Source organism: Cervus elaphus, chromosome 24 (genome assembly GCF_910594005.1).
Source record: "Cervus elaphus chromosome 24, mCerEla1.1, whole genome shotgun sequence".
NCBI classification, from domain to species: domain Eukaryota; kingdom Metazoa; phylum Chordata; class Mammalia; order Artiodactyla; family Cervidae; genus Cervus; species Cervus elaphus.
Window position 1 is genome coordinate 26,669,331 of NC_057838.1, and position 18,512 is coordinate 26,687,842.

Sequence of the window (18,512 nt, forward strand, 5' to 3'; positions counted from 1 at the left end):
TGAACTGATCTTGTGGTGTTAATGCAAACTTTAGTAATTATTATGGTAGGCATATTCTGATATTTCTCTGTTGTTCATATTTTTTCATTTCTACAATACCTATTCAGGTCTTCTGCTGATTCACCCATGGGTTACTGGTCTTTTGTTATTGATCTGAAATTTATATGGTCTAGAACTGTCCCTCTTCTTTCTTCTCCTTCTGTCTTTCACAATGAAGTCTTCAATCCACTGGAAACTGCTTTATCATAAGGATTTTAAAAGGAATCTAATCCCATTGCTTTTCCAGGCAGACACACTTGCCCTGGTAATATGCATTGAAAAGGTACTTCTAAAACTAAGGGTGGAAGAAAAGGAGCAAAAGTACACATTTTTGGCAAAGTCTGACTAAAAAGCAATTTCATTTGTAGATTACCTTTTCTACCCAATGAATCTAAGTGACAGCTATCAGACTTGTACAAAGGCAGAAGTTTGAAGATTTATTCTCTATAGAAAGTAAAGCAGAAAGGTTCTAGACTAAGCGAAAGCAAGCCAAGCCAAAGAAGGGGCCACCTAACAAAACAGGGAGTCTAGGTGAATTTCTCAACAAACACCAGGACTTCTAGCCCCCTTCCCCAGGGGGCTCCCCAGGCCCAGGCAGCCAGGTCCCTGCGTCCCAGGCTGACAGCAGGAATGTGAAACTAACTGGCTCAAGAGAAACATCCTAGAGTTACTGATGCTAAAGTTCATGTCAAAAATGCCCAATGTTGAGTAGTATTCGAGCATGTAAATATACCACAGTTTATTCATTTCAGTGCTGACGGACATTGAGGCTGTCTCAACTCATGCGTACTACCAAGCGTAACTTAGGCTGGATCCATGGAAACATTTCTGTTGGATATATACTTGGAAGTGAGACCGCTGGATCATAAGGTATGCCTGGCTTCAGATTAATAGGCACTGCTGATGGTCAGTTTTCCAAAGAGATGAAGTCAATTTACACTGCAACGGGTAGGTATAAGAATTCCAATTGCTCTATATTCTTGCCACAATTTTTTCATGTGTTAATTGGCCATTTGAAGATAACCGGTTTAGTAAAGTTCCTGTTCAAGTCTACACTCATTTCTCTCTTGTATTATCTGCTCTTCCGTGCCTTATACATTTTAGTTAAGGGCCCACATCAATCACATGTGTAGCAAATACTTTCCACTACACTATGGACTTGTTACTTTCTCAGTGATCCCTTGTGGTGAACACAAGATCTTAATTTTAAGGTAATCCAATTTATCAATATTTTATGACAGTGCTCTTGTGTCCCACTTAAAAAAAAAAATTTGGTCTATTCCAAGGTAATAAAGAAATTTTCATGTGTTAGCTACTGGAAACTTGTTTTCTCTTTTTACATGATTTAAATCGACATGAATTAACTTCTATGCACAGAGTAATTTAGAGCTTTTTTTTTTCTTATACTGATATCAAAATGATCCATTTACCACTTACTGTACAAACCATCACTTCCTCACTGTTTTCTCCTGCGTCTCTTCTGCTCTTCTCCATATTTTCCATCCTTTTGTCTCTTCATTGGTCCCAGATGAATTTAGAACAGTATATTAATTCTCTACTCAGCTGTGTCTAATATGTAGTTAACCCAATCCCACGAGTTCTGCATTTCAGTTATAGAATATCCACTCTATTTGTTTTTATAGTTTTAGTTCTCTACTGAAATTTTCTATTTTCCAAATTCCTGAATACACTGATCATAGTTATTTTAAGGTATCTTTGTGATTAGTTCCAGTCTCTGTAACCTCTGTGTATACTGTAATTTATCTCACTTGTTTTTTGTATCATATCATCTTATCCTCTTGCAGGCCCAATTGCTTTCTGATGAGCGTTGGACTCTATATATATAGTCTGTGAGAAGTGGAAGGATTACTTTGAGACCGAGGGTTAAGCTCCTTCAGACCAGATTTACATGTAACCCTGGATCACCTTAATCCAACCAGAGATGATGATGGTTCAAAAGTGGGCTTCTTTCCCTGTTCCAGGAAATCCTCCAAATAAGTAACAGGGATCCAAATAAATAAATCCTCCAAATAAATAACAGAAATACAGGGCAGAGAAAATGGAAATGTTTATCTTCTGGACATCAAAGAATGCACAAGAACTTCCATCAAAATTTATAGAGTAGAAAAAGGAAATTTATACTTGTGTCTGAGGAGTCAATTTTTTCTAAAATCTAAACTACCTATTACAAAAAAATTTAATACTGTGCTACTTAATTGCCATAGTATGACATACCATTTCTTTAAGGCAAAAACTACTCACTTTCAGCCACTAGTACAGACTGTTAAAACATAAGGAGATATCCATTACCTCTGCTGGGAGAAATAAAAGACTGATGGGATCCATAACAATATAAAACTCCCTCTAGAATGATGCTCCATTTCTTCATGCCCTCTCGAACGCCTTCCCATTACAGGATGTGTTTACACAGGCTACAGGAGAATAAACTGACTTCACGGACAAGGGAACATTAGCTACTAAAAGAACTCACATCCTATGAAGGAAATAAAATGTGGAGACATTCGAGTATAGAATCCATAAACACTTTACAATTTCTCTACAACCAAACTGCAAATGTTATTCTTAGTGGTCTACAAGGGTATTAAGTTAAAAAGATCGACAAGCTGAACAATAATCCAAGTGTTAGTGAGATGGGGAAGCCTGGGAGTGAAGATAGACTTAGGGAGCGGACTGGGTTCCTTTGGGGCAACTTGAAGATTCCTCTTGGGCATGACAGTGAATATGTAAAGAATATGCAAACCGGGAGTTTGGAGAGGTCTTATAGATGCATACCAACCTATTTGAAGCCACGGATTGGATGAAATGACCCTGGGACAGTGGTGAAAGAGCAATAAAGAGGGCCCAGGAAGGTGCAGAAGAGGGAGAACCAGCGAAGAAGAAGAGACTGAGGTGGGGAGAAAGCAAAGAATGCATGTTAACTCCTACCATGAGCCCTTTCACTGCACAGGAAAATTCTGGTTCAAGCTGGCCAGCTGAACCCAAGCATTTTACTCCTCTTTTTCCCACATCCCCTCAGGAAATCCACATTATCCCTAAAAAGAGGAAGCTGTACCATTCACAGCTAGAACCTTCCAAGAATTTTGTCAAGCTGACGGTGCAGATGGAAGGGGGCAGAGGCAGGCACACAGGAAGGAGAAACCTGCCCGGGAAGCAGGGAGAACCCCAGCAGCACCCGCAGCTCCAAATGGCAGGGAGACAAGTTTAGGCGCTGGAACTGATAAGAAGAGGTGAGTTCCTCAAATCTAAGGACAGTTATTGGAAAAAACTAGTACCAGCAAACCCAGCACAAAGACCATGGTAACTACAAGGAGAAGGATCCCAGGAAGACTGCAGGATGGAGAAATTTTAAAGCAAAGGAGTGACCTGATAAAAGTGGCATTTGAAGAACGTGACTCTGGCATGGCACAGATAAATGATGAGAGAGGAAGGAAGCCAGATAGGCCATTAGCAGTTACGAGTGTGCAGGTGAAGAGGAGAAAAAGAAAGGAACTTGAGAGACAAGAACAAACTGCCTGGAAATGGTGAGAATAGGAGATAAGACTCCAATAGTCTTTTTGAAAGAGAATGGCACATCCACGTTACGAGAAATCAATCATACGTATTTTTTAAACGGAGAAGCCATGCTCCTTTACCTTAGTCCGGGATCCTCCAGGATGCCATCACCCCTGCCCCACCCCCATTCCTACCCCCTGAAGCCCCTCCCTCCCCTTCCGGTCCTACTGGACTCACTGTGCCCACCAATGGGCCACTCCACTGTCTACTTCTGCTGCAGACCTTCCCATGTGCAGTATGCTGCTGCATAAGATGCAAACTGTGGCTAATCCATCCCATTTGGATTCGCCTTAGACCACCTCACAAATAGTTTCTTGTTGAGACCACATACTATTTCAGAAAATCAAAACACCACATTTTTCCTTGCTTCACTTCAATCTAAACCCATTGGTATCTATCTACTGCACAATTTTTATAACTGACTTTTCTCCCTTCAGAGAAAATGTGTAGTTTAAATATGGAATTTTGGGGGGAGGAATAAATTTGGAATTTAAAATTAACAGATACAGATTACTATGTATAAAATAAACAAGGACCTACTATTTAGAACATGGGTATATTCAATATCTTATAAAAACCTATAATGGAAAAGAACCTGAAAAATAGACACATGTGTATATATATCCCTGAATTACTTGTACACCTGAAACATTGTAAATCAACTATACTTCAATAAATAAATAAGGGATCCTTTTAGAAAACTTATGAATTTTTGCCTAACTAAAAAATTTATGACGTTTTGATTCCACTTGTTTGACTCAGTATGAATAAAATGCTAGATTTCTAATTTTTATAAAACAGATATGCAACAAGCAACAAAGGTGTAGCACAGGGAGCTATAGTCAATATCTTGTAATAACCTATAATGGAAAATAATTTCAAAAATAATATAAATTTATATGTAGAACTGAATCAGCTTGCCGCACACCTGAAACTGTAAGTCAACCATACTTCAATAAAATATACATGTTAAGAAAAATAAGGGATCTTCAGCAAGCTCATCATCCAATACTTTTCTTTGTAATTAAAGCTGCTGCCTCTTGGGTTATGATGCTCAGGTGATAGTTTTGATCTAAATTTAAATGACATGAACACACCACATGTACAGACCTATTCTGTGTTTATTTCTTCAGTTTCAAAATGTAATAGACATTTAGGACTAGACATAGTTAGCAATCAGCAGAATCCACACACTGGCTACATGATCTCTGCAGCAAGGGCCATTATGATTAAAAACAAAAAAAGGGGACAAACAGGAGTTCCTGACATGTCCCCTCTCTAAAAAGATATTAACTCATATCCATAGAAAACCAAATGATAGAAATTGATACCAACATCAAAAAAACAAAACAAACAAAACTGACAGGCACAGGGATGATAAAAATCTATTATATGTCCATTTGTCTATTTGGTCTGTGCAGAATTTCAGAAAAATGACTGTGATGGACCTCAACTGTGGATTACCCAAAATGCAAACAGGTTGTGACTGCAACTGCAGCTGTGATTTCAGCTTGGTACCTCTACTGCAGCAAATTAGCACTGCCCTGGGATCTTATAGTTGCTATTGACCTGGCAAAGGCTTTTTTCTACATGTAAATATGGAAGAACCACCAGCACATGTTTGCTTATTACAATCATCACGGCAAACAGCAAACGTTCAGGGCCTTTCCTCTGAGCTCTGCCAACAAGCCCGCTCTTGGTCATCAGGCAGCAAAGATCTGCACATCCTGATGTCCCACCAACATCACACTTGTACTTACACACTAGCACTCTGATGACGTTAGACATTAGGCTACTGGACCTGAGGAACTTCAGCTGGCTTAGTAAGACATTTAAGAGACAGATAAACTCCATAAAAATCCATTGTCTACTAGGCCCCAATGAAGTTTCTAGGGCTTAATAATCTAGAACATGTTGAGCTATCCCTCCAGAGCAAAGACAAGTTATTTATCTTCTACTGATTATGACCAAAAAGTGGGCTTTGTGAACCTAGGCGGCAATATACACCCCCTTTGACTGTGTCCCTCTGACTCATTTTCTGAGAGACCCACATACTAACTAGTTTCTAATGGAGCTGGAATGAATGAAGGCTCTGTTGCAATTCCCATCTGCAGTGTAAGCAGTTCTGCCACATGGGCCATATGACCCAACACATCTACTGATGCTTTCAGTATCTTGTGGGTTATCTTGTGGGAATATTTATGGGGCCCCAGGAAAACACCAATAAATGAATCACAACACAGGTCTTTAGGTTGCTATCGTCTGAAGGTTTGTGTTCATCCCCAAATTTAACTAGAATCCTAACACACAATGCTATGATGTTAGGAGGTGATTAGGTCATGGGGGTAGAGCTCTCATGAAGGAATCAGTGCCTTTATAAAAGAGAGCCCACAGAGGGCCCTAATCCCTTCCTTCATGTGTGAACACAAAGATAAGCCTGCAACCTAGAGGAGGGCCTTCAACCAACCCACAATAGCATCCTGATCTCCAACTTCCAGCCTCCAGTACTATGAGAAATATATATGTCATTTTTAAGCCACCCATCTGAGCCACCAAGAAAGCCCCTTTATAAGCCACCAATCTTTGACATTTTGTTAGAGCAGCTAAGGGTTTTAGCTGCCAAGTTTTAGAGTTAAGTCATATTCTCATCTGCAGATCACTGTTCTTTTGAGAAACAGCCCCTGATAGAGGATGAACATGACGAGTGACATCCAATGATCACATGGTATGAGTAACCCATCACTAACCGTATCATTAACCTAACACGCCAAGCCACTACCGCTGGGCACACACAGCAGTAACCCATCACCAAGTGCACTGATAAATTTAAGAGCGGAGCTTGAACAGGTCCAGTAAGAACTACTAAGCTGAACGAGCAGGTGGTGCACAGTCCTTTGACACATTCTCTTTAGCACTGTCTCTCCTCTCTCGATCCTGATGAAGAATTATTTATAAGCAGTTGACCGAACAAGAAAACCACTGAGCCTGGTTAGTGAATGGTTCACTACAATACGCTGGCAGCAAATCAAAGTAGACTGCTAACAGCATGACAAAAGAAATCAAATGAGTCCCCGAAAAGGAAGCCCAACACATTTTGTTTTACTTTACGTTCAAACTGAGACATGGCTAAAGGTACTGATGCCTGCTGATTTCATGGGCACTGGCTATCAGCTCGAATCTTCTATTGATGGCCAGGGACTTTAAAAAAAAAAAAAAAGAGTTAAAAACTGGTGACCAGAAGTTCTGGGAAAGGTCTGTATGAGTGGACATCTCAGAATGCGCACAAAGCATGATGACATTTGTGCACCGTGTGGATGCCCGCTAAAGGACAATGACTTTAGAGAAGCCTCTCTACAAGCAGCTAGAGAAGATGACACATCCTGCAAATGTGAGCCCACACTATTTCTCCAGTCACTCCCAGGCTTGCTCACGGGCCCTCAGCCAGAGTGGCCTGGTGGCAGTATTAGAGGAGACACATGGGCTCAGCACAAGGAATGCACCTCTTCAATTGTGACCGAGATCCTGCCCATCCAGCCAACACGAGAAAGCAAAACTGCGCCCCCAGCCTGGCCCATAACCTGGGAAGACCAGCCAGCCAGCTAACAACAGACTGGTGCATGAAAGGGGCAGGAAACTCTCCTTTAAGTACAGACAAAAGAAGTGCCTTATTTATCATCATGATAATCAAAAGTAACACTCTATCTGATCAAGAAACTTACTGACTGCAGAAGTGGGTAATATGCTCAGGCCCATTGAATTCAGCAAGTAGCCCATCACCCAGAAACACCTGGCTTAACTGAGAGGAAGAATGGGCGACTGCAAACTCGGTGGTGCTGCCAGCTGGGAAAAAAACACAACACCAGGTCTCATAACAATGCGGTGGAATGCTTTGCATCAGCAAACTAAACATAGGCTTTAGCATTCCCCATCATCAAAACACACGGGTCTGGTGGTAACTGAGAGGCAGAAGTGGGAATGACTACCTCTCACTGTTACACCTAACAGCCCACTCACTGCTTTTTTACCTAGTTTCCACGACCCTGAGTTTTGCTGGAATGGTTCCGAGCAAGAAAGGTTTCCACCAGAGGACAAAATAATTCCATCTGGGGCATGGAGAGGATCACTCTACTGATGAAGAGTGAGTGATCACAATCACCGAGGAAATATTACATTGCTGCCAAACAGTGTGGACAGGGTCACAAGGACCTTGGAGAATCTCTGAAGAACCTGCAGGATTTTCACATGCACAGTCGCTCAGTCGTGTCCGACTCTTTGAGACTCCAGGGACCATAGTGCCCCAAGCTCCTCTGTCCGTGGGATTTCCCAAGGCGAGAATACTGGTGTGAGTAACCATTTCCTTCTCCAGGTGATCTTCCTGACCCAAGGATCAAATTCACATCTCTGTCTCTTCCTGCATTGGCAAGTGTATTCTCTAGCACTACTTGGGAAGCCCAGATACTTCTGTATCTAATAGCTAAAATTAAGGAAACTCTAAGCAACCAACAAAAACCTGGGTCATATCCTTCAAGTATTTGACAAAAGTACAATTCTGTGATTCAAGTTTATTTATAACAGTAGAACTTCTCAATCATTAGGATTCATGATATACATTTGTCATCATGCTCAGATGCCCTCAAAAAGGTAAACTCACCAACTAGTCAAAAGTTGCCCCTCTAACTGTACTTAGGATATAAGATAGTGGTAGGTGTTTTTTTCCTTAATTTGACACTATAATGGATAGAAAAAGTATTTATCATTTTAAATTGCACTTCTCTGATTATTCTTGAGACTATTTTTATGAATCTCTTTACATAGATTAACTCTATTACCTATGACACAAAACTTTACAGAATTTCTTAGCATTTTATTTCTGATTTGTGGGGCATATAAAAGTTTCTAAACTATATATAGCCAAACTATCAGTATCTCCTTTTATGGTTTATTTCATTGCTTTTCTGCTCAGAAAAGCTTTCCTTGCCCATATTTAAACATATTTTCTTCCAGCTGTTTAGAGTTTCTTTCTCACATGTAATTCTTTAATCCATCTGGAATTGACTTTTGTATGGTGTAAGCTGAGAAAATAATTTTTCCCACACAGTTAACCAATTATACAGAGTAAAATTTTTTTAAATCTTCAAGATCAAAGCAGATTTTTCCCCCCACTGATTACCATATTAATAGCAATGCTATGGGGAAGGGAGAAAAAAAAGGTCTAGGAAAACCTGATCCATCAGGAGGCATTGACATTTCAGGCTCATAACAAACCACACAATGAACTTACAAGGCTCTTCATCCCCTAAAAGGGTTATCATTTCTAGAGAAACATAAGACCCTATTTTATCTCCCGTCATTTTCAATATGAGTATGAAGCCATTTGGAGAAATAGGTGGACATTTGGGGGCTATCATATCCTTTTTATCTAATCCTGACAGCTCAATTTCACTGCCTGTCGTGCAAGATAGATTTGAGAGCTGACATCATAGAAAATGTACTGAAATTTAATCCACAAAAGGCTGATGGTGATGATGGTAAGCAGGAACAAAATATCTATATAATGTAGCAAAGGTTATCATGGGCTCTTGATGTGAGGTTTCAGTTCTCAGGAGATGGGTAGCATTGCCGTTAGCTCAAACATCCAGCTGCTAATGGAGTTCCAAGGCACAGGTATGGAAGAGAGAACAATTTCCTCTATGAACTCATCACAGAGAATTTTAACATCTCTCTAACCTGAAGCCTGCCTCCCTTTTGCAAACATTTATATTCAACACTGCATTTCATATGCACACTGATGTAATACCTGGGCAGCAAAGCAAAAAGGAACACATACCAACCTCCCATCTGGGAGGTGTGGGCAAGGCCAAACAGTGCACTAACCTTCCATCCTCTGCCTGGTGGAAGCAGGCAGCAGTGACCTGATTCCCCTGTAGGCGTAATTCCTATAAGACAGCGGGCAGCAGGCCCTCCATTCCTTGCCCAGCCAAGCAAGCCACTCTCCAGTCTCCCTGCAGGGGCAGTGACAGCGTGTCTGAGCAAGTGGCTGAACTTCCATTCCCTGGCCAGGAGAAGCAAACAGCAATCTGATTTCCCTGGCAGGTTACTTATCAATGGGTCCCAGTGATGAGCGGGACCTTCGTCCCTCCCCTAGCAGTGACAAGACTTAACACCAAGCGAGATGAAGACACACCCTATTACACAAGGTAATAGGCAAAATGTCCAGGATATAATCTTAAAAATCACAAACCATAGCAAGAACCAGGAAAATCACAACATGAATCAAAAAAACACAATCAAGAGATGCTAACACCAATATGAACCAGGTACTAGAAGGATCTAATAAGAATTTCTAAGGAGGCATCATAAAAATGTTTCAAATGATATGAAAGAACTGAAAATTTTAGGAGAAAAAAGTTTTTAAAATAACCAATGTAAGCTACAGAACTTTTGAAAACTACAATAACCAAAACTTAAAAGTCAATGGACAGGCTCAAGAGTGGAGCACAGGTAACAGAAAACACAATCGGAAAACTTAAGGACAGATTAGCTGAATTCACAATATCTGAAAAGCAGATACAAATAGGCTTATAAAAGAAAGCGTCTCAGGGACCTACCAGACAATAACAAAATGCCTTGTATTTGTATCATCAAGATCCAGAAAGGGAGAGAAATAATGGGACTGAAAAAGTATCTGAAGAAATAATGCCTGAAAAATACTCAAATTCAGCAGAAGACTTAAATGAGCAAACTCAAAATAGGAGAAACCCACACTAAAGATGTATAACAATTAAACTTTTTTAAATCCTAAAGACAAAGAAAATGCCTTTAAGACAGCAGAGAAAAATGAACCATGGCTATTGAAGGAACAGCAACTGAAATGAAAGATGTCTCATATGGAACTACCAGTTTGGTTCCAGGACCCACTGCTGATACCAAAATCCGTGGATGCTCAAGTCACATATGAACTATGCTCTCAATGTTCACATAGTTTTGCATCTAAGGAGTCAACCAACCACAGATTGTAGTTCTGTCTATATTTACTGGCAAAATACCTGCATGTAAGTAAACCTGCAAAGTTCAATCCCGTGTTGTTCAAGAATCAACTGCACTGCCAAACAATTAGTGTTCTTTATACACTTCAATATCTCTTCTTTGGAGTCACATCACACACTACCAAATTATTTTTCAAGTTTTAGAGACTGCTTTATTTAATTTTATTTTTAATTATATTAAAAATTCACCTGACACTTAAATCTAAATCATAAAACAGGTATATGCAAAGTAGAGCTGTCACCCCATCCCTGTTCCCTATTGTCTTTCGCTCCAAATAAAATGCCATTTTGTTCATTTTTAATTTATCCTTCTATTCTTTTTGAAAATAGTAATAAGTGCATGTCTTTTCTGTTTTCTCCCTCATTCCTACACAAAAGTTAGTATATAATAAGTACCCTTCTGCACCTTGCTTCTATCAGGATAATACGTCTTGGTGATCAGTTCATGGCTGTGTATAGAGATCCTAACAGCTGCTGAGTCCTCCATCATGGGGACTGTGGCTAGAAGAATTCTAAAAATGTCTCTCCCACGATTCCTACCCCTTGACTATTCAAAACACTAATCTGAGTACAACAGTGAAGGGAGTTTAAAGATAAAAAGGAACAAAATTATTTCATTTGCAGAGATGTGAATGAGCTTAGAGACTGTAAGACAGAATGAAGTAAGTCAGAAAGAGAAAACCAAGTATCATATATTAGCATGCATATGTGAAATCTAGAAAAATAAGAGAGGCGAACCTATCTGCAGAGCAGAAAGAAACACAGATGTAGAGAACAGACATATAAACACCAAGAGGGGAAAGGAGTGGGAAAGAATTGGGAGACTGGGGTTGACATACGTCCGCCACTACGTGTAAAATAGGTAACTAATGAGAACCTACTGCATAGCAGAGGGAACCCTCCTCAGTGCTCTACGGTGATCTAAACGGGAAGGAAACCCAAAAAGGAGGGGATACATGTGTATGTACAGCAGATTCATTTTGCTATACAGCGGAAACTAACACAACTATTGTAAAGCAACTATACTCCAATAAGAAATTTTTAAAAATAAAGTCCCAATTCGATTATCCTCAAATTATGTAGGTTACCTGCATGAGCCGAACCCAATCCGCTGAAACCTTTAAAAATGGGGTTTTCTACTGCTGGTGGCAGAAGAGTGAGGCCAAAGACATTTGAGTTGGTGGAAGGGGATTCAAGGTATAAAAAGGGCAACTACTCGCCTCCAGGAAAAAAGCAAATGGCTCTGCTGTGAATTGCCAATGGAGAGGAAGGACGGCCTCTAGAAGCCGAAAGCAAGCCCCAGCCATAAACCAGCAACAAAGCGGGGACCTCGGTCTCACAGCTGCAAGGGAATGAACTGTGCCAACAATCAGTGCTCTTGGAGAAGACCTCAGCCTCAGACAAGGACTGCAGCACCAGCCAATAACTGCACTTCGACCCTGTGAGACATGAGCAGGGGGTCCAGCTACGAAGAGCCTGACTTCCTGACCCACATGAACTGTCAGATGAATACATGTGTGTTGTCCTAAACCACTGAGTTTGCTGTCATGTTACGGCAAGAAGGAGAAACTAACACAAGGGTGACCACAATTCTCCAGCTAGTCTGCTGTATATAGTTTACCGTTAACAAATGATGCCTCACACATGTGTAATTTCATGTCTTTGCCAATAACAGATCTTTGGACAGCGTATCCGAGAAGTGAGATGGCTGGGACAAAGGGTAAAAATATGGAATTTCTCTAGATACAGCCAAATTCTTCTTCATAGTAGTCACAGTATTCTGCCATTCCCACCAGCGGCCCAGGACAGTGCCAGCTGCCCCAAAGCCTCCCCCACAGAACATGTTTCAGACTCTATCAACGTGCTGACTGAGAAAGAACAGTCAGTGTAGTTTCTCTTGTAACGAGGAGTATGAGGTGTTTTCCTCTAATAATAAGGAAGATTCAGCATTTACTCACAGATTGAGGATCATCCTCACTCCTTTTTCCATGAACTGTCTGTTTCTCATTAAGTCTCTGTTTCTGCTGAGTTTGTCTTGTCTCTTGGCGAGTCTTGACTTCTGAGTTCCATGTTTCCTTATGTATCTGGTGATTCTTGGTTGCCCATTTATATTTTAAGAGGATGCACTGAAGTGTTGTTGGAAGGTCTGCATGCAGGAGTGGGGCTCACGATGGATGGGCTCCAATACAGGAATATGGGGCAAGGTTTCTTGAGCTACAGTAGGGGACAGCCAAATGGCCAGTCCCTGCGGGGATGGGATCAGCTTCCCTGAGGTTAATCTCCAAACTCTGGTCAAGAGCATGGAAACCAGGCTGCCAACAGCCTGCAAGTTAAGGAAGGGTAGAAAGCAGATGTCCTCACCCTTGAGACTAAGCAGCTTTTCTACGATCCTCATTAGAGGGTCTCACAAAGCATCTCATCTCCCTCTGATATGTCTCAAACCCCACTTCTGAAGCCTTACTGGTTCAAACCACCCTGAATATCTCTCATGTCTCCTGGTGCAGCAGAAGAGGCAGAGGGTCCCGGATGCTCAGGCCTAGGAATCAAGTCTTCACGCAAATTGCCACCAATCCTCCTACGTTGAGTCTCACCTCCCTCTCACCACTGACTTCAAAGGTACCTTTACACCTGCCTTTCCCAGCCTGTCCTGAGTTCTGCCAGGCGGTGATCAGGTCTCCTCCCAGCTTCTCCCTCTGCAGACATTAATGATGTCAGTGAACATTCATCTCTCACCCTTCCAGCTTGCAAAAAACAAGGACAGGTGACAGTATTCCTCTGCCCCAGTCACCTCCCCCTCTGCAGCTCTGTGACTTTTTGATTCCTTCACCCTCAGTTTAATACAGCATCAGGAGACAGCATGTTTGAGCAGAAGATGACTACTGAGATTTCTTCCATTAGAAACCCTCCTCCATCTGCTCCTTTCCTCCTCCTGGCATTCCCCATGCTCTGCATGTGGGGTCTCCTGGACCAACACTCCAACTTCCCTATTGTTTCCACATGCATCTCCATGTCTTTGTCATTGGCTCTGTGTGGGTCATTGTGTCCTTTCAAAGCACTAATGCTGTCCCCAGCAGAGGCCATTTGCTTTTGGTTCTTCTGCTGAATTTCAGGAAACTGCTTCTCCATGGAGTTTTCATTCCTTGTTTGTTAACATTCTGTCTATTCCATTAGTTCTGCCTCTATGAGGGCTGCCTGCCCTTGTTCTTCCTCCTTCAAGTACTTCCAGCATCTCCGTCAGTGGACTGTGACCAAGCTCTGCTCGCTCAAGACTTCCTCCCCCGGCTCGGAGCCTGATCAGGCCAGGTTGTGGCAAAGATACAGGTGGGCAGGGGACACGTTCTCTCCAAGTGCTGGAAAATGAGATCACCCCCCTGCAGCCTCAGTCAGGGGCAGACTGGCCCCCAAGGCAGCTCCACTGTGGATGGCCTGGGGACAGGACCACTGGCCCAAATACCACACGCCAACAGCACCTGCATTCTGCACCCAACAGAAGACCTAAAGTCTGCTATTCCCCCAAGCTTAGAGGACAAAGTGTTCATGTCTCTGCCCACAGCACAGGAAGAATGGGGCCACCCTTACCTCTCCCGCAAGGCTAAGCCTCACCCTCCAGGCACCCCGCCCCTTCTCTCTCCAGAGAGTGCAGAGTAGGGGTCAGGGTTAGGGTGTGCATTCAGGCCACCATCTGTCCACCACGGCCAAAGTTTCTAAATATTCACTCGGGGACACAGAAATCAGTCACTTCCTAGGAGGACCAAGCCTGTCCCACGCAGGCTCTCATAGTCTGAGTGATTCGGTTCTTTCCAGTTAGTCTCTGAGTTGGGGTGAGAAGCGGAATTTGAGATAGGATGATTAGAGTGGCTCTCAGAAGTAGTAACCAGTAGACTGAACAGAAACCTGCATGAGCTGAGGAGATCAGCTAAGCACATAGGTGCGGGGAGAGCACCGCGGGCGTGGGGAACACCGGAGGGGTGTGTGATGAGCAAGCGTGTGCAGGAAGCGACAAGAACTGTGCGGCTGGGCTGGCATGGAGCAGGCGAAGGAGCGGTAGAACACAAGGGCTGAGAGGCGGGCAGGCATGAGATGAAGTCAGACAGGGCAGCCCACGGTCAGAGTGTGGGGTGTTACCTCAGCCCAATGGGATGTTATGAGGAGAATGTGAACAGGCAAGAAACAAAAGCGGATTCACACTGTGTGAGAGACACTCTAGCTGCTACACGGAGACCAGACTGTGAGTCTAAGAAACGATGGAAGAACACCTGTTGAGAAACCGTATTACTTCTCCTGGAGGAAAATGATGGTAGATACAAGGAGAGATGAGAGGCAGCAAAGACAGTGATGTGGTCTTTACTGATAGGTAAGAGCGACTTCTGCTTCCAGCCATGATGGGCTCACAGGATTAGGGCACACCCTCTCATCTATAACCACCAACAAATAGACAAAACATATGAGACATCAGTTCTCAAATGGACATAAGAAAACAACGGGTTGATCCCTGAGAGATGGGAATCAATGGAAACTTGTTAAGACCCTGCACATGACCCACACCTAGAAGTGGTTCACCTGCAATGTGATGACAGGCTAAAGACAGATATAGGGAAGAATCTAACAGAAAACTACAAACGCCTTCGAAGTGATGAACATGCTCAATGAAAGTCATGTGCCCATGAATTGATATTGACATGTGGTAGAACCCATCTGTGTGAAAAGACATTCTCAAAGATAAGAAACATAGAACTGCATTAGGGATCAGCATCAACAGGAACATTTGCAATCAGATTTGATAATAAGGACTCTCACTTTGACCCCTAATTAAGCAAAATGTTAAGTCTCCTCCCCAAAAGAATTCTATTTTTCCCATTATTAGACCTATGTTACAAAAAGTATATACTCAATTATTAGCAGTATACACTGTTTCTTTAACTTCAGTGAAGTGGTTGATTTACAATATTGTGTTAATTTATGCTATACAGCAAAGTGATTCATACATTATTTTTCATATTCTTTCCATTGCAGTTTATCACAGGTTACTGAATATAGTTCTCTGTGCTATACAGTATGACCTTATTCATCCATTCTATATATCACAGGCTGCATCTGCCAGTCCATCCCAGGGATATATTGCGAATAGTGTATTTTTAATTATGTCAACCAAAAATTTGTGAAAATTTGTCTTCTCTCTTGTAATAGAAGTACATACATAATATTCACAATTTTGCTTCTTGACTTGTAAATCCTAAAACATGTACTCTCTGTTTGCAGGATAAAATTTTCCAATCCCTAATCAAGATCCATCTCAGCAATTCTAGAATCTTCCCAGTATTCCACCTTAAGTAAAAAACCAGGTCGAGAAATAGACAGTAAACCATGTGCTCAAGGTTCCTCCAGGATGTAACAAACAGGGCCAGACAGTTTCAAACACATTAATCGAGAAACATCAGAGGATGGAGGGAACCTGAGGTACATTAGAAGCTTCTCCTTTTGGAGAGAAGAGGTGAGACTCAGTAACCATGAGAGATCTGCCCAGTCGAGGACAGTCCACATACTCCAGATCCCCATTCTGCCTCCTTCTCTGGTGCACTACACTGGTTCCTCGGGGCTTTCTGCTATTCTTTCCAGAACCTCATACTAATGAGAACTATGACCAAACCACCCGTCAACAATGCCTTACAAAGATGCAAACCAGAACCACCTTTAACACCCTACCTTTAACACACTGTGCTCAGATCTAGGAAATCCCTAGTACTTAACCACCAGCCGACATCAGTGTTTCCAAACAGAGGTGATAAGTGAAAAATTAAGCCCTTGGAAAAATCTAGGAAAATGACATTCAATAACCACGTACATAGGGGTCAAGAAACACTACTAATAAAAGAGGTACCAAACTGAAGTCATTGGCAAAATCAGAGAAAATCTTACCTTGCTTGGCAGCTGAGCAGCAGCATCTCATGGTTATGAATCAAAATATATAAAAGAACCAGAAAGGCTTTGGCTCTAATGGAAGTGGAGGGGCTGTCCAGCAAACGGATAATTGTAGAGACAAAGTCCTGTGGGAAACATGAGAATATTTTTTAAGAAAGCATGAAACAAATAGAACAGTCAACTCTGAAGGTAAATAGATTATAATAACCAAATAGATGGCATAAAATAAAATAACATCACTTGTCAGTTTTGAAATTCTTTTTTAGTGCTATACTCTATACCAAGTTATTAAAATGTATGATCTCATTTAAACCTGAAAAGTAGCTGGAAAAGGTGACAATATTATCTCTGTTTTAAAAAAGGAAATCTTGAAAAGTTAAGCACTTTGCCCCAAATCACAAAATTGGATTCAAATCCAGGTCAGACAGACAACAAAGCCTGATTCTTAACCACCCATCACATGATCAGAAGTGTGGCAATAACTAACTAGAACTCAAAGTCACGACTGCATGTATGCATGAACCTTTGAGCAAACCTGCACACACAAAGATCACACCTCTAGTCTACACAACTGAGGTCCTACAGACATAAAGTAAAAACAACAGCCAATATGGTACACAAGGAAAAAAACCTCAATTTCTATACATATATGGGTATATATGTACACATGCTCAGTGAGGTCTGACTCTGCGATCCCATGGACTGTAATTCATCAGGCTCCTCTGTCCATGGGATTTCCCAGGCAAGAATACTGGAGTGGGCTGCCATTTCCTACTCTACTATTTCTATAACATTCTTTACTTAAAGGTTTAACACAACACAGAAAAATAAGTGTTGACGAGTATCACTGTCATTTTCTCTTGTAACAAAAAGACTACATTCTGGGAGCCTACGGATATGCAAAAAATGGAATACACATACACACAGGGTTAACGGATATAAGTAGGCAGAAATATGGAATTGGATTGTTATAAAGATGGTTACAGAGAGCAGGACTTTAAGTTCCTGAGAGTCCTTGGCAGAGGCAAGCACCTACGAGTGACACTGTGTGTCCAAGGTAGGTGAAAGCAGCTCAATTTTTTTTTATTGTTGCCAAAGTGCTTTCACATTGGGTGCTATACTGGAAGGCAGGAAGCGCTTACACAGCCATGTACATGATTCTATTTTAAAATGGAGATATATCTGTATCTATGCACCAGTCTTTTTGCCTTTTCATACTGTTCATGAGGTTCTGAAGGCAAGAACGCTGAAGTGGTTTGCCATCCCTTTCTCCAGTGGACCACATTTTGTCAGAACTCTCTACCAAGACCCATCCATCTTGAGTGGCCCTACACAGCATGCCTACAGGGCATGGCAGTCCCTTGAACTGCAAGGACATCAAACCAGTCAATCCTGAAGGAAATCAACCCTGAATACTCATTGGGAGGACTGATGCTCCAGTACTTTGGCCACCTGATGCAAAGAGCTGCCTCATTGGAAAAGACCCCCATTCTGGGAAAGACTGAAGGCAGGAGGAAAAGGGGACGATAGAGGATGAGATGATTGGATGGCATCACTGACTCAAGGTACCTGAGTTTGAGCAAGCTCAAACTCAAGATGGTGAAGAACAGAACCTGGCATGCTGTAGTCCATGGGGCTGCACACAGGCAGACACAACTGGGCAACTGAACAACAACAAATCCATCAGTCTCACCTAGATCCTGAACCGAATAATCAAACTAATTCATCAACCAGGGTGAAAAACAGAATCAACACCAAGGTGGCCTTGAGTAACGGACCTGTTTTCACCTTTCCAGTTGACAGCAGAAAGCCCATTTCCCCACAGTCAACTCTCAGTTCTAGTTTATACAGTACAGTCCATAGATCAAAACAACAAACTGTTTCCCACACTGACACCACTCTCACACATACACGTGCATAACTGCAAAACCATGA

General features: G+C 41.8%; 1 protein-coding gene across 3 annotated transcripts in view; it reads right to left on the reverse strand.

Moving 5' to 3' along the window:
- Positions 1–18,512, reverse strand: part of ULK4 (unc-51 like kinase 4) — a 496,555-nt gene that overhangs the window by 360,249 nt on the left and 117,794 nt on the right. For all 3 annotated transcript variants that reach the window (XM_043886762.1, XM_043886763.1, XM_043886761.1), the window contains one exon: positions 16,575–16,702. In XM_043886762.1, the coding sequence (XP_043742697.1) occupies positions 16,575–16,702 (128 nt within the window). The remainder of the gene's footprint in view (positions 1–16,574; positions 16,703–18,512) is intronic.